Here is a 16,121-nt window from a genome sequence, read left to right as displayed (position 1 = left end):
GTTTTGGTTTTATTTTTTTGGGGGGGGGGGGGGGGGTTTTTTTTTTTTTTTTTTTTTGGTTTGTTTTTGGTTTTGATTTTTTTTTTTTAAATTTTCTTCCTGAAACCACCAAGGAAAGTAGGTTTATTTGTTTTATTTTAATTTTCTGACTGGAATAATGGTGGCTTTGTGCAAATGCCAGTGGAGTTACAACGTTATAGAACTCCTTGTAGGTATACTGAGATAAATTTAACTGATCAAATTTCACAGAAGCATTTTGGCAGAATTTAGAGCTAATGCACTCACAATTTCTCATTTTTAATGTCTTCACTTCTGAAAGATTAAATCAAATTGGTTGTCCTCAGGCTGTCCTACCATGCACAGTGCTACAAGAGATGATTCAGAGAATTCTGTATTGGAGTACTTCACAGATGCATAACTAGTGCACATCTCTTGGTAGAGGTTTGGGCAGGACATGACCAAGGAGTTTATGATTACACAGCTCCAGAATTTACTTGGATTTTGTAAAAGATAGGAATGTGTATAAACCCCCCAAACTAAAATACAGTTTTAGTTGCTTTTCATTTACATTTAACTATAGAAGTATTTTTTTTCTATGAAATTTGTTCTAGTAGATTTGGAGATTTTTAATTGATTTCTGAAAGATAATATTTCTGAAAAAATATCTGAATGTATCTCCAGCTGATAACAAAATGCTTTTGTAAAAATAGACTGCATCACATTTCAAAGGTTCAATGCTCTCAAAATCACATATTTATAATTGCTTTGTTTTTGCATTTTTACTCACCCTTGCCATTAATTTCTTAACTCAGTACAGGATGAAAGAATATTAAAAAAGTTTGGTAAGAACAAAAATGGTTAACTTGTTTTTTGAGCATTTTTTGAAGTGAAGTTATTTTTTTATTTGAAAACATGCAAGGCGATGGTCCCTATGTCAGGGATTGGATTAAATAAATCTTTCAATTGGTTCCTGTATCTGAAAAAAGTTAACTCAGTAGAACTCAGTTGAGCTCAATGTGATTTTGATCTTGCTGTTCTCTCAATTCTTAATCTACCTAAATTTATTTTCAGTATTCTTAACCTTGCTTCCTATTGCCATCCATACTTCTGCCACATAGTATTACCATCCCTATTCTGTTATCTTGAACTCTCAAGACAGATCCTTGGGTGACTTGCCATTACTGTAGTTTGGAAGAGAAATCTACAGGGAAAATGTTGTAATCTGTGCAGAGGTTTAGTGGCTAACTGCCAGTATCCCCTGGCAGCCAAAATCATAGCTGAGCATTGCCAAAACCTCATCTGTTCATTTGACTAAAGCTTGTCCTCTTCTGGGAGCAGAGATAGAGAGGCATAAAGGCCTCCTACATCAGATCAGTGCTACTTAGAGAATCACCCACTGCTTAACTCTCTCGTTGCCCTCCAGATGGAAGAATTCTTCTTGGTAATGCCGTGCCAAAGTGCCATGCACCAGGAAAGACTTCTCATCTTTCACATTAACAGACTCAGGTAGAAATCTACTTGTGGGAAAAAAAAAAGGCATTTAATATTTCTCACAGCATTCTAATCCAGAGACGGTAGACAAAAGGAGACACTAAGCCATATACATTTTTGTTTTTTTTTTCTCTGATAAAAATATTTTCATATTCCATTTCACTGAAAAACAAATTCTTTGACCTAAAATTTAGTATAGTGATAGCCAGTGGATTCCTGGAGAGCCTCTGATTATGTCAGCTGCCTTCCGAAATGTTGGGACTGTCGACTGTGAGTTACCAAACAGTGGCCCACAATCTGATGTCATGGATCTGGTTGATGATAAACCCATTGCCTGGTGGAAAATAAAGGTACTTGCATAAATTTCAGATATTCACTTACAGACATTAAGATGAAAATACATTGCATACATACTTTTTTAATGCTACTATGGGTAGAACTCATCTTGCTTAACATGGTGTCTCATTTAATCTCTTTAGCTTAAATATTGAGCGCCATTTTAGAGTGCTTCCTGCAAGGGGACTGCCCTCTATAAAGGGCTACCCCTAGAACCTGCAGAGGGATGCATCCTTCAAGAGTAGAAGGTAAAGGCCAGTTAGTTACCCTAGCGCATTCCAAATGACATTAAGTATGTTGACAGAAAAAGTGAGTTGAGCTCAGTATACATGCATGAGTGTTCGTGTGAGATAGATACCTGAGCTATCATGCAGTTGGAGTCAGTAAGGTCAGCAGACCCTAAAAACTGTTCTTTCTACCCTAGCATAAACGTCTACATGTGGCCAGTTGAGTGTCTGCCTAATCTTACTGATGCAATTGATTAGAGTTTTGCTGACTAATATGAGAGTTTAAACAGCTAGATTTAATGCCTATCACTGAATTGAATCCAATGATAGCAGTTAATGCTGCTGAGATGTTGATACCTATATTAGTTAAACTATTTTTACTGTATGTCTTGCAGATTTCTAATGATGGATTAACTTACAGCAATTCCAAAACGATGATAATATACGATGGAGCCTGTCAGATATGTGAAGTACAGGAATCTGGATTATGTGCACTAAAGGTATATATTTCATTCTTCTATGTGTATTACAAAAGTGTGCATCTCTTCAAGGAATAAAGAAATCAAGAAAAATCATCAGAACACATCCTGTTCTCATTTACAACAGGAATTTTTCATACCCTGAAATGAAAAGCACTGAAAGAAAATCTCAGAAGAGACAAATTTGGAGAAAAAAGAACAAACAAAAAACCCAAAAACACTGTATATAATGAACAAGCAAAGCCAAACATACCGTCATTTGTTTAGTTCTAAAAGTAGAATGTAGGGTTAGATTTGATTAGGATTAGATTTATTATTAGATTTGGACACTTTACTAATACAAAATTTTACAGATATGTGATTCTGTGCTTAACTATTTGACAACTGACAATTAATGAATCACATTGTCACTTCTTTAAAAGGAGAAAACATGCAACATAGATGGACTCTGTTATGGTGAAGGTGACACGAATCCAACCAGCCCTTGCTTACTCTGCAGACCTGACACATCAAGGTTAACTTGGTCAGTTGTTGAAAGTAAGTTCTAAATAGTTCTGATTTTTGTCTGTTTGATTTTTTTTAAGTAGCAAGAAGCCTAGGTTCTACTGAGTTTCAAAATGAATAGATATCAAAGTTTTGAGTTTACTTAAGTGTTTCAGCTAAAGTTAGCGGGTACTATTTTAGTTTGTAATTTGATCTTGTTTTACATCTTGCATTTCTCCTTATTTCTGACAAGGATGTTTTCTTTTCCAGACTAGACATGTGAGAGACTTGTTAATTTTTTTTTTCCCTTGTTCACAATAACTAGCAAGAAACTACTGAAATTAACTCTCTGAGTCTTATTAGAGGTTAACAGTATTTTGATTTTTGGTGAAGCTATGTCCACAAATGTTTGTCTTCAACATTTAGGAATAAAAGGTATTTCCCAACAATCAGATGCATGTTCTTAGGCAAGGTTTTTCTTTCACTTTTTTGAAAGAGTAGTCTGTATGGAAATAGTGGATAGTCTGTATACACATAATTTCATCACTGGAAAATTCAGAGTGATGGGGTCTCAGGATGCCTGAGTCCATCCTCCTGCTTAAAGGTCAGCTGTGAGCTCTGTTCAACTCAATCACTAATTAACTTAGGGTGCTAGCAGTAGCATATAAGCTACTGTTCTTTTTACATGACTCTCATGATCGAAAAACAGTGGATTCAGCTACCTGTGAGTCCATGACTGCAGGCGGAGCAATGAAAATCATATATCTGAAATTGTAGTTATATCTAACTTACAGCATCAGCAATGTAGTTCTGTGTAAGCTAGACAACAAGCAGCTATTTTGTGTACATATATCTATGAAAATGGTCTGTAAAGAGCTTTGCATAAATGTTGGTGACACCTCATAGGCCTAGTAACAATGTCTTATATAAGGTTTTGTTCCAAAGGCTCTTTGACTTACACCAAACAAGAAATGAACACAAGAAACTGGATAAAAAGGCAGGTCATGTTAATTAACCACTTAATATTTGGACGTAACTCACATTGATTGCATATATGCATGGCCTAAGCAAATACTTCAGTGTATATCTAAGAATCTCATACTTCAGTCCGATTAGAAACCATACCATGAAAAGAAGACTGGCATCTGGAGTTTCCACTTTCTGTCTCTCCATAGTACAAAGTTCTAGCCTAGAAGCTGTAGCTCTTTTGGTTCAGACCTTGATCACTGGATAGGTAAATCAAATTGATCCTGTTGTCAAATGGGATGTGGCTTGTGGCTTTACTAGTAGCCATCCAGCTTTCCCCATCAACCGAGGTCCATCATATCTCAAATACAAGAATTCCATCAGTGTTTCATGGTGGAAGTGCTGTCAAGACTCTGCCTGGATTAGTATGGCTCTTGTATGAATGGTACTTCTGGTGACTGTCTCACTGGATCTCTTCCTAGTTCTAACTCCTACTGAAAGCTAAGGTAGCTATCCCTGTTTCGAAAGAATGAAACCTGAACTTATTCAGCAGTTGAGGAGGAGATTTCTATGTTAGAGCCATAGACTAGAATTCAATATTACCAAAGTCAGAAGCAGCAGAAGAATGTAAAACAGAGGCAATTCCCCCAAACCAAGGAACGCCACCTTTTCTCCAGGCTGGATGACATCAGAAACAGGGTGTAAGAATCTAAATGCTGAGGCATTGATTACACATTCTTCTCCCTTTGTGTTTTTTTTGCCACAGTTAATGGGTTCCTGCTTGGAGTGGTCACTTCACAGTAAACCTTAATTTAACAATCTTAATCCCCTTCCTACATCCCAACTTCAAAGCTTGCACTTGCCCAGGGCTCCCATTTCTCTCTGCTTCCCCTTGATCTTTCACTGAACTGGTGCTGGTGGTTTTGCCTGTTTGTTTTCACCTGATGTCTCTAGAGATCTAACAACGCCTGCCAAATGAGTTAGAGTCCAGCAGTGCAGGAGTGTTAATAGACTTTTTCAGACTTAACAGTGAGTAGGCTGTATGGTTGAAATGCTTCCAAGGAACAGTGAATACCTTACCTATTCCATCACCCCATCCTCAGTTTTGCTAAGATGCTCACTTTCAGCCCATTCCCAAGTAGAGCTTAACCACGTCTGTTCATTTCTTAAAGGAAACACCAATCACTGCTGAGTTTTATGACTTTCTGTACTTTCATTTTTAAACTATAACTCTTCATAAAAACAATGTTTAATTCCAATAAATTCTGAGGCCTTTTTCTATGTAAATGCAATCTATCTTTACATGTTCTTACATACTGTAAGTAATTTCTTGTTAATGTTGTTACAATTATAATGAAAATATCTCTATTTTTTCCTGTGCTGTTCAAATAACGTTAGAGTTTAAAAGAAATAGTCACATATGTCTTCCTTAACAGAAAGATATGTTCCTTTTAAATTGTTATAAGTATATTGCCACTCTTGCTTAAAAGAGAAAATATCTCCTTTGTTACAGACAACCAGCCTCCAGTGCTTGAAACTTTTCAGGGTATGCTACAGACTTTTTATGGAGAAGATTTTGTATATCAGTTTTTGGCTTCAGATCCAGAGGGCTCTGCTATTCTTTTCACATTGGAGTCTGGTCCTGAAGGTGCCAGTCTTTCCCCATCAGGTCTCCTTTTGTGGAAAGCTGTGTCAAAGAATCCCCATAAATTAACATTTTCTTTGACAGATGACTGCAATGCGGAGACTAAGGTAGAAATAGAGGTAATTAAAATTACAGTAAAATGACACATGCTAGTAAGATGTTTACAATATCTAATTACAACATTCATTGCTAGTTCATAAAAAGACAAAATTGTCTTATTTGTCTTGTTTTGTAGGTCAGGGTAAATTCATGTGATTGCCTAAATAATGGCTCATGTGTGACAAACATTAATTTCCCACCTGGAAGTGGGAGATACCTGTGTGTGTGTGTGGCTGGATTCGAAGGTGATCTCTGTCAAGTGAACACTGATGACTGCAAGATCCACCAGTGTGGTATTGGCAAATGTGTGGATGGAATAAACGGCTATCACTGTGAATGTCCAGCTGAACTTCAAGGTAAACTACTACATTATATATTCACATTTAGATTTTCTGTTTTCTGCTGGTGAATATGGTAAAACAGGAATGATAGGTTTGGTCCCAGAACGGTTCCTCCCATGCCTGCAGATAAATGTAGTCCACAGACCCCATCCTCTTTGTATTCTGCAATAAGCAAGATACTTGGCATACGATAAAATATGTATACAACAAACGTAGTCAGCTGTACTTATTAGACGTACTAAAATATTTTGATATACTTAATATATGCACTTCTTTGTATTTTAGCCCCTGCATATATTCTACTTTTATCTTTTATAAAAATGCTGTAAAAGTCTGGTGACAACAATATTATAAAAATCCGTATTTGAATGCAGGTGAAAATTGTCAAGATGACATAGATGAATGTGTATCCAATCCTTGCTTCCCTGGACTATTTTGCTTCAATACTTTTGGTTCTTACTATTGTGGTTCATGCCCGAGTAATCTACATGGAGATGGGAAGTCATGCTACGGTAATATGATCTGTTTTTCAGAAGAATGCTATTATCTTATTATAATCAGACAAGATATCTGTGGTTGCGCTATGTTTCTAACAGTATCTTAGAACTCTGCAGTAGTCAGCAGAAAAGAACTCTCTGACTGTTGGCTACTGAGACAGAATCTTAGATGGTCACAATATCAGAATGTAGTGGGTCACGTAGTTGTGAACTCCTTTTTCGAATGATTAGAAAAAAAAAGCTATCAAATTCTTTTGGTAATAGCTTTTTGGCAATAGCTACTACATTCTTTTATATAATACTAGGAATCTGTGCAGTATATTTTTTCTGCGTTATTTTCATAATACAAGTACCTATTGACAAAATGCTTTGCTTTCAGGCTGCTTAACATACAACTATTTATTCAAATCAAGACACTTGAGAAATAAGGTGCCTAACATTAATTTACTGTGTCCTAGTACGCAATTTCTGAATAGCGTGTATATTTAACATACTCTGTTGCAAATCTTTAAGAAACATTTTTTACTCTTCATCCGCTGTCTGAATTTTTGAGTTATTTTTCATATTGGAATTCTGTAGTTCATTTGCTGTTGAAATAAAAGCAACTATTAATGTGCCTTATTTTTTGTTTTAGAAACCTTTGAAGACATTTCTGTTGAAAGAAAAGATTCCAGAGGAGAAGCTGGAGAGAATAAAGGTGATTTTATTTCATGAAGACAGTGGAATTTCTGATTCATATACAGATAAGAATATAGCTGGGAAGTTAAAGGCTTTAGTCAGCTTTAATTAATTTTTCAATTTAACTAAATTAAATTAATTACTTGGTTTGCATTCTTATTTCTGATCTTAGAAATGACACTGAAATGTCAATATAAACAAATCCCCTAGGTCAGTCAAGTAATTTCATTGACAGTGTGATGTATGACATTCTTAGTGCTGCCTTTTGTTTTTGTGACTAACCACTGACGTACAATAGGTAACATGGGGATAGGGACATCTGTTATATGAGATAAGCAAAAGTTTATGGCATTATGTTGAATGCCATTTTTATACTTCAATTCAAAAGAAAGGTGAAGAGTATGGCAAATGAAGGTTCTTAATTCCAGAACTCCTTAAACGCTATTGCTGGCATTTCCAGCTCTGTGTCTGCTGTGGCGTTGTTCACAGAGAATTCTCCTTGGGTGTCTTTTTCTTCATTTCTGAATTGTTAGCAGGGGAGGAAAATGCTCTCTCACTCAATTGCCAGTGCTGGATAATTCTTCATCAGCTGCTTCTAATGCTTTGTTTTTCAGCAGTGGGAAGCACAACACTTTGCAGTAAGATTCAGGGAAGTTTAACCTTTTGTTTACAGTTTTTTAATGCTGTTCCAAAGGATAGATCTCAAGTTAAGTTGAACAATCTCCTCCAACTTCATTCCTGCTCAAAGCCATAACGCTAAAAGCCCATTGTAGGCCTTCTGCCATTCTTGGATTACAATGCCATAACCCCTTCTACAATCCACCAGAACACCCACTTTTTCTGGGCAGAATACAGAGCATTTCTCATTCATTTTGCATTACTGTCAGAGAGAAGGCTGAGTCCATCTCTGTCATTGAAAACACATACATAATATTCCACTAATAAAAAACAGAGACAAACTATGAAAATGAAGAAAAATATTCAGAGAATTATCAGACAGTTCTGAGGTAACTGAAGTAATTAAGTAAACTAAAACATGATAATACTTTGGCTACAAGGTGGTGAATTATTCATATAAAATACTTCATGTGATGCATCAATAAGTGTGGGTAAGTATATATTGTGACTAAATATCTGCTTTCAGACTCTGTGCTTACTAACTGCACTTAGACACATGGGTGAACAGTAAGCAGTATCTTTTGTTTAAACACCATTACAGTTATCTAGTTGGTATGGCAGTAGTAATTTTCTCTGCCGATAAAACTATTTGTTGATGCAATATCCGAAAATCGCTGGCTGCCTGCTCCAAAAGGCCATGGTGAAGGTGGGAGTACCTTTATCTGCCAGTTGAGATTTATGTTCTATTGCAAACATGTATTCTGGTGTAGCACATGGGAGGAGAGGAAGTACCGAATGAATGGAACGTATGTTTTACTGTTCAGAAGACATTCACCATCCTTGGAAGAAAAAAAAGTCTTGCAATATTTCTGAACATCTTTTCTCCTTTTTCTCTAACATTCTGTAGGTTTTGAACAGTCATCATTTGACAAGGTCATAAGCTCTGTTCCCAGTTCTACAAATGTCCCCGAAAGATTTATTTCTATAGAAATGGCCAATACTAGCACTCTATCAGCCTCCAGATCAAAAACAGTCACCACTGAGAAGCCATATAATTCTCAGAGAAGTGCTTCTGTGCAACCAAATGTTACTGAAAACATTGCTCATGCTCTTGGTAGCACCAGTGGACACCTTACTGAAACAAAAGGGGCTTCTCCAGAAAACACAGCGATGACAGTTTCTTCAAGGAGCCATGCTGTGTCAGCTGAGAAGAAAACAAGGGCACAAGTTGAGGCCTACAGTCATTTGGAGACTAGCAAGAAGGCTTCTGTTAATAGTAGAACAAATACAAGCAAAGGGCTTTCTTTGCCATACAAAGTATTTAAAGGTGGAAATGCTCACAGAGTCCAGCACTTGTTAGCCAAGCATAGAATGAGTCCTTTACCTTTTGCTCTTGTTGAAGTGACTGTCCCACCAGAAATTCTTCCTGAAGACTCAGATGAAAGAGTGCTTCCTAAAGCAGTAACCTGTGCTGATCTACCTTGTTTTCCTGGAGTACCTTGTGAGCCGAGTCAGGATGGTAGAGCCAACTGTGGTCGTTGCCCTTATGGTTATTATGGAGATGGCTTCACTTGTAAAGGTACTGTGAAGGACTGTACTAAATGCTTTGCTGAGAAGAATTTTTTTATATATAGGTTGCTCTGAAAGTAATGCTTCCTTTTTATTTCCATGGAACGTGGAAATTACAACAGATACAAAGAGCACAATAACACTATTTGACAGAGCAAATTCTCATCTACAAAACATTATTTTTCAGTGTAGTCACCACCATTAGCTATGTATTTTGCCAGCGATGAACAGGAGCCTGCATGCCATGCTCATAAAAATCTGCACAAGTGGAGGTGACCCACTGTTTCACAGCTGCTATGAGGGCTTCATTGCTAGGAAAATGTTGCCCACACAGTTCATCTTTCATTGGCCTAAACAGATGGAAGTTAGAAGGTGCCAAATCTGGACTATACCGTGGGTGTGGTAAGGCAGTCCTGCCAAGAATGGCAATGTGCTCCATGGTCTTCAGACTGCTATGGAGCCTAGAGTTAACATGTTGCAAGAGAAAGGTTGTCCTCTTCTCTCTCCTGACTCTGGAATTTTGAGCCTTCAGCTTAGTCCGCATCAAAATGTAGCGGTCAAAGTTGATGATCTGTCTGGGTTCCAGGAACCAGAAGGATCATCCCCTTCCTATCCCAGAAGACAGTTAACATCACTTTGTCCAATGAGGGCTGCACCTTGAAATCTTCTTTGTTGGGGAATTCATATGTTGCCACTCCATGAACTGCTGGTTTGACTCCAGCCCATAGTGGCGACACCATGTCTTGTCATCAGCAATGATGCAGTACAGGAAACTGTCATCTTCAGCCTTGTATTGATTCAGTAGGTCCTGACAAACTTGCTTAGCGTGCTCTTTCTGTTCTGTGTGAGCATTTGTGGGACCCACTCTGCACAAACTTTGCAATATTCTAACACTGCCACCATCATTTCCGACACAAAGAAGACAGTATTCAGCTCCATACACACCTCCCTGGTTGCAGTCTGCCAATTCAGTGGATGAGCTGATCAAGACACTCTTCATGTTGTAGAGTGACAGCTCCGTGTGGCCGTCCAGAACGTGGCTTGTCTTTCACATCTCTGTAACACTACTGTAACTCACCACCCACCACTTCACTGTGCTCACATCCACTGTTTGGTCTCCATAAACATTCAGTAAACATCAGTGAATGTAAATGGGTGTCATTTTTTCCACATGGAGGAATTAAGTGACACACCTTTGCTTAACATGCTCTTCCATGTCAGATGCCATTTTGTAAGAGTGCCCCTCTGCTGCCTTCTGTCACACGGCAACAAATTTAATGGAATATTGTTGGGAAGGTTCAGCCTTACTGCCTCACCACCAACATCTGCCTCTCACATAGTGGGCCAACATAATATAATAGGAGGCATTGCTTTCAGAACAGCTCTTGTATTTTTATAACTTGAGAGTACATTGTCAATGTGTGATTGGTAAAATGCATATAGTATTGAATTTCCTTATTTCCTTATTAATATTTACGTAGCTTACAGGCTTTTAGTTGAGGATGCACTTTAAAACATTTTTTCTGATGTATCTCGGGCTCCCCTCTTACAATCAGGGACCTAACTGATTCTTTGTGATATGTTTATTGCGCTAAGCAGGACATGGTTATGTTGAAATGCCACTGTTGGTTTCTTTATTCCCTTCATTGTTTTCTTAATTGCCTTTCAGCAATATGTAGACAAACATGTGGCAAAAATATGGAGTGTGTGGCACCCAATATTTGCAAATGCAAGCCTGGTTATGCTGGTTATAACTGTCAGACAGGTGGGTATGGCATTTTGATTTAGCCTGTTGTAACTCATACAAATGCGTTAATGATTAAGGTGACTGTTGATTTTGCACAGCTCTATGCAGACCTGATTGCAAAAACCAAGGAAAGTGCATTAAGCCCAATGTCTGTGAATGTCTACCAGGTTACAGTGGCTCCACTTGTGAGGAAGGTAAACAGAATATTTTCTACTTTTGAATCCATAAATATCCAAAGGTTGCTGTCAATGACTTTCATAACTGCTCGTTCTGACAGGAATGCATGTTCATTTTATTTTTACTTTAACAGAGACTCCTATGTTTAGTAAGTTATGACAGCAAAATATCATACTTATTGCATCATCAGTACGCTGCATGCTGATCTATAAATCAGGAAAAAATTGTTTGGTTGGGTTTTTTTTTTTTTATCATTCACTTCTGAGGAAGAAGATCTCCTGTGCTTTTTCCTCTGGACATTTGTTCAGAGTTGCCCTTCTCCACTTCACCCCTTCATCAATTTTTAGGAAAACAAAGGTCAGGAAATTGCAGTTCACTTTCATGGGTGTGCATACGCCTCCCCAGCAGACAGTGAACCATGGCTAGAATCCAGTCCCCCTAACCTAGGTGCCTTTGCTTAGGTATTGCCATCCCTAAATAGACACATACAAATCTCAGTCCCTTTGAGGAAGAGGGTAAGAATATAAAAGGATGCCTCAAATAACCCTCTGAATTCTCTATAATTCAGTTTCTGAATAATTTAATATAAATACTTTCTTCTCTCTACTGACTGTATAGAGAATATAAGTTGTCTCCAGGTGGTGACCCAAATTGCTTGCTCGTGATTTACTTCTCTATAAGCACAGGAAACAACAGCTGTTAACTGCATCCTCTTAGGAAGAGTTCCTAATGGCACATCATCGTGGCACCCAGCTCTGTGTCACAGTAACGGCTGGGATCTTCTCAAGTGAAAGGGAGATCTGGATTCTAGACAAATCACCCCACAACAGTTTCCCAGTCACCATGCATTAGGATATTCTTAGTAAGAGCACATAGCAGTTCTGCTGAAGCGAGCAATATTCCCAAGGACAAGCAGCAGGAAAGTAAGAGGAAGTCTGGTCTAACCCAGTGATTAGGGCTGCCAGCTGGAAAGACTCTGCTGCCATGACCCCTTCAGTGGACAGGTTTGGACCATTTGTGTGCTGACCCACTGACTGACTGTTTTAACTGTAATTCTGGCCGTATCTAATTTGCAGGCTTCCCCAGTCTCTTCAGGTAGATTTATGGTGTATCTTTCCTTACGCTCCTATAATAATAAAGATACAGATGAGAGATAAGTGTAGGTTTTCCTGCAGTAATTCTGACAATGTGAAATTATGTGAAGATGGTGGCCAGGAGAACTTTCACAGCAAAGAGTTCACCAGTGAGTGTATATGCCTCCACGCTGAACACTCCTGAAAAGCTGGAAGACTGCAGTCCTGTCTGGAAATTGTCTCACATTTCCATTCTTTGAGGGAGGCCCAACGTTGGAACTCTGTGCTCTGCTGGAACTAAGTTCTTGTTTTTTGTTCTTGTAAAAAGGCATGTTACTTCATTTTATTTCCAGTTCTTTCCCCACTGTCAATTACTAACCTCGTCCTTTTGCTAAAGCATAACCAATCCATGCATCTTTTTAGATGTGCTTTCTTGAACAACTTAATTCTGTTTTCACAGCACACTGTAAACCACCCTGTAAAAATGGAGGCACGTGCCTGGCCAGAAATCTCTGTACCTGCCCATATGGTTTTGTAGGACCACGATGTGATACAAGTAAGTAAAAAATCATAAGCAAAAAATACAGAAAATTCTCCCTGTTCTTCATGAACAGCAAAGCACGTTATAGTTTTCTGATATAATTCCTGATATGCTATGTCTAAGACCCCTGCCTCTTTGAAGGATCTGATGCTTGGGTTTTATGACCATTAATTAGATGGTACTTATGTATAACTTCTGAAAATATAATGTACTATAAAAGTTGCAAGTAGTTTTTAAGTTATGAATAGGAACATGGGAATGTGGAGTTTGCTGAACACGAAATACTACCATGCAGCTATCACTTGCTGAAGTGATGGATGCCTGACTGAACTTTCTTGGAGTCTATCAAATCCATCATATAATCTGAACACATAATCTTGAATTTCATTTTATTAGATTTTGTAGTTTCCTAACACTAAATAAAACCAAACCATGGGTAATAATATGGAAGGATGTTTCATATACTTGTGCAAGCTCTTTTTGGGTTCAAGATAGGATCAATCTATTCAGCAATTCCTCTTCCACTAGTGAAACTGTGTAATTTCCAGTCTTAATATCTGGGAAAGAACTGAGAAATGAATTAAGGATAAACTGTAACGTGTATTTTTTTTTCCCTCTTTGACTGATGGATGGCAGTGATTTGCAACAGGCACTGTGAAAATGGCGGTGAATGTCTCACTCCAGACATCTGCCAGTGTAAATCTGGATGGTATGGACCTACGTGCAGTACAGGTAACTGGATAGACCCCACTGCGGACTCCTGCAAGTTCCACATTCCTGAGGCCTCTCATAATCTTAAAATTGGAACCATGCAGCTCAGACAGCAGCGCAGGATGGCTGCTTAATGCCCCCTCTTGTCTCTGCATGCTAGTTCCAATGCCAAGTAGCAGCTCTAAAATACAGATCTCAAATTTTTGGGTGGAGATTCTAGGTGAATAGTGTAACCTAAACTCATCTGAGGCATTTAATCCCAATCCTTGCAACAGAAGCAAATATTTTATGGATTTCCTGTTGTTGTCATGGTTCTCACTTTTCCTCGCCCTGTTCGTGTAGCGATGTGTGACCCTGTGTGTCTCAATGGTGGTTCCTGTACGAAGCCAGGTGTTTGCCTCTGCCCACATGGATTTTTTGGAGCCCAGTGCCAGAATGGTAATTTTTTTTCTCCTATTTCCTGCCATTATGAGGTAATCAGTAAGCACTGTTAAGCTTAAGACACAGATTTCATAATCAAGTCATCAGAGAAGTAGTGTACAACATAAATATATATTATGTAAAGCTTTTATGGCTGATTCAGTTCAAGAAGAGATGCTAAAAATTTGCTTTCTCGCACTCAACTCTTGAGGAGTGTTCAGACACTTGACTAGTTGCATTGTATTTTATATAGTCTGGTCACTTGGATACACTTGCCAACCCTGACACATTCTTATCTTATTCTGTATTTGCTATTGATGTAGTAAATCCACTAATACAATTTTTACTAGACAGGCTTGGTAGCTTATATTGATGTTTGGCACTATTAGGATTTTAATGTTGCACTAATTTCCTGGAAGTATGTTGCAAAAGCAAACAAAAACCAAACAACAGCTTTTCTCCTTTGCATCTTCTAGCTATCTGCAGCCCACCTTGCAAGAATGGTGGTCACTGCATGAGAAACAACATTTGTACTTGTCCTGACGGTTACACAGGCAGAAGATGTGAAAAAAGTAAGTCCGTGTTGAAATCCTTCCACAATATGAAAGTAACCAATAAATTGCTCTGTAAACCATTAGAAGTATTGAACAGCAAATGTTTTTGATTTTAAGGTGTCTGCGAGCCAAGGTGTATGAATGGAGGAAGGTGCGTAGGGCCCAATGTTTGCTCTTGTCCTTCAGGGTGGGGTGGAAAAAGATGTAATACACGTAAGTATCATGTAGTTAACAGGAGAACCGTGCCTTAAAAGTAATATATGGTTAAAGGACAGCTCTGTCAACAGATAGCATGAAGTTAGTGCCAAAGAACTCTCAAATATACACACATCATTGACAAATAGTCATCTGTAACTTGGCAGCGAAATGTAGAATGGGGAACTAATACCATGCAGCTCAGGCTAAATCATGAGACCAAAATATCCTTTTAATTCTTGAATGACATGTATTTCTGTTTCTTTCTCCATTCTTGTCTAAATAAGATGCATCTGTATTTTTGAATACATACAGCTGCAAAGAACTGGGTCAATGAAATGAAACAATTTCAGTTTATACTATAGGACATAAAAAAGAGATATCACAGAAAGAGAACTACAATGAAACATCAGAAAGCTGTGGAAACAGTGGGAAATGATTGGAATAGAAAATGCAATGGGCATAAATTCTCTAGGAAAAAATAAAAATAGGACTGTGATGGTAGCACAGCTGTGGGTTGCATTGTATCTTGATGAAGTTATAGATTATACGTAAATAAAAAGTGGCAGCTTGGATAAAGGCACAGTTTGTGTGAAAATCAGCATAAGCGTAGATGGTAGAAATACAATAGATAAAATGTGAGTGTCTGTCATATCACCCCACCTGAGGCTCAGATACTGATATGGACAGTGAGGTCTCTGATGGCATGGATGAAAAACAATTTTCCCTGTGTTATTTTCTGTAATTATTGGGAAGTTCTACTGAAAAAAAATATCACCCGTATTGACAGGGGTTAGATATTCTTGGAATCCATGGAAAAGAGATTTCATCATCATAAAATGAGTTATCAATGAGAAATAATAGTGTTTTAGAATATGGTTTCATAAACAGAGAATGTGCAGAAAAATGGTTCATAGAAAATAAGTGAAGATGATGTTACTCTTTTGTGTAGAAAGCAGTCAACATCTAGTGAGCATCCTGAAATGTAAATAAAAAGTAAAAGTAATCACTTGAGATAACTGAACTTTGTGATGATGATTTTTGTGCAGCAATCTGTCTTCAGGAATGTAAGAATGGTGGGGAGTGCATTGGACCAAGTACATGTCATTGTCCTCCACAGTGGGAAGGAATCCAGTGTCAAACACGTAAGAATGATGTGGCCTACACTGTAAACTTTTGTTTCTGCACAGTTTAGAATGCTTCAGAAATGCACAACACCTGCAAGTCCCGTACCTTGGTTGTATTTTAACCCAAATCTGTGTTAAAGGCAGGAC

General features: G+C 37.9%; 1 protein-coding gene across 1 annotated transcript in view; it reads left to right on the top strand.

The window, feature by feature from the left end:
• Nucleotides 1-16,121, top strand: part of VWDE (von Willebrand factor D and EGF domains) — a 44,867-nt gene that overhangs the window by 23,395 nt on the left and 5,351 nt on the right. The window contains exons 13-28 of the mRNA XM_021385457.1: nt 1,686-1,841; nt 2,450-2,554; nt 2,956-3,070; nt 5,496-5,746; nt 5,863-6,082; nt 6,442-6,579; nt 7,199-7,261; nt 8,768-9,495; nt 11,008-11,194; nt 11,275-11,370; nt 12,887-12,982; nt 13,604-13,699; nt 14,021-14,116; nt 14,575-14,670; nt 14,770-14,865; nt 15,897-15,992. Of these exons, the coding sequence (XP_021241132.1) occupies nt 1,686-1,841; nt 2,450-2,554; nt 2,956-3,070; nt 5,496-5,746; nt 5,863-6,082; nt 6,442-6,579; nt 7,199-7,261; nt 8,768-9,495; nt 11,008-11,194; nt 11,275-11,370; nt 12,887-12,982; nt 13,604-13,699; nt 14,021-14,116; nt 14,575-14,670; nt 14,770-14,865; nt 15,897-15,992 (2,635 nt within the window). The remainder of the gene's footprint in view (nt 1-1,685; nt 1,842-2,449; nt 2,555-2,955; nt 3,071-5,495; nt 5,747-5,862; nt 6,083-6,441; nt 6,580-7,198; nt 7,262-8,767; nt 9,496-11,007; nt 11,195-11,274; nt 11,371-12,886; nt 12,983-13,603; nt 13,700-14,020; nt 14,117-14,574; nt 14,671-14,769; nt 14,866-15,896; nt 15,993-16,121) is intronic.

This window comes from Numida meleagris, chromosome 2, assembly GCF_002078875.1.
Source record: "Numida meleagris isolate 19003 breed g44 Domestic line chromosome 2, NumMel1.0, whole genome shotgun sequence".
Lineage (NCBI taxonomy): Eukaryota > Metazoa > Chordata > Aves > Galliformes > Numididae > Numida > Numida meleagris.
The sequence above is the reverse complement of the archived record's forward strand: the minus strand, read 5'-3'. Positions and strand labels throughout refer to the sequence as shown.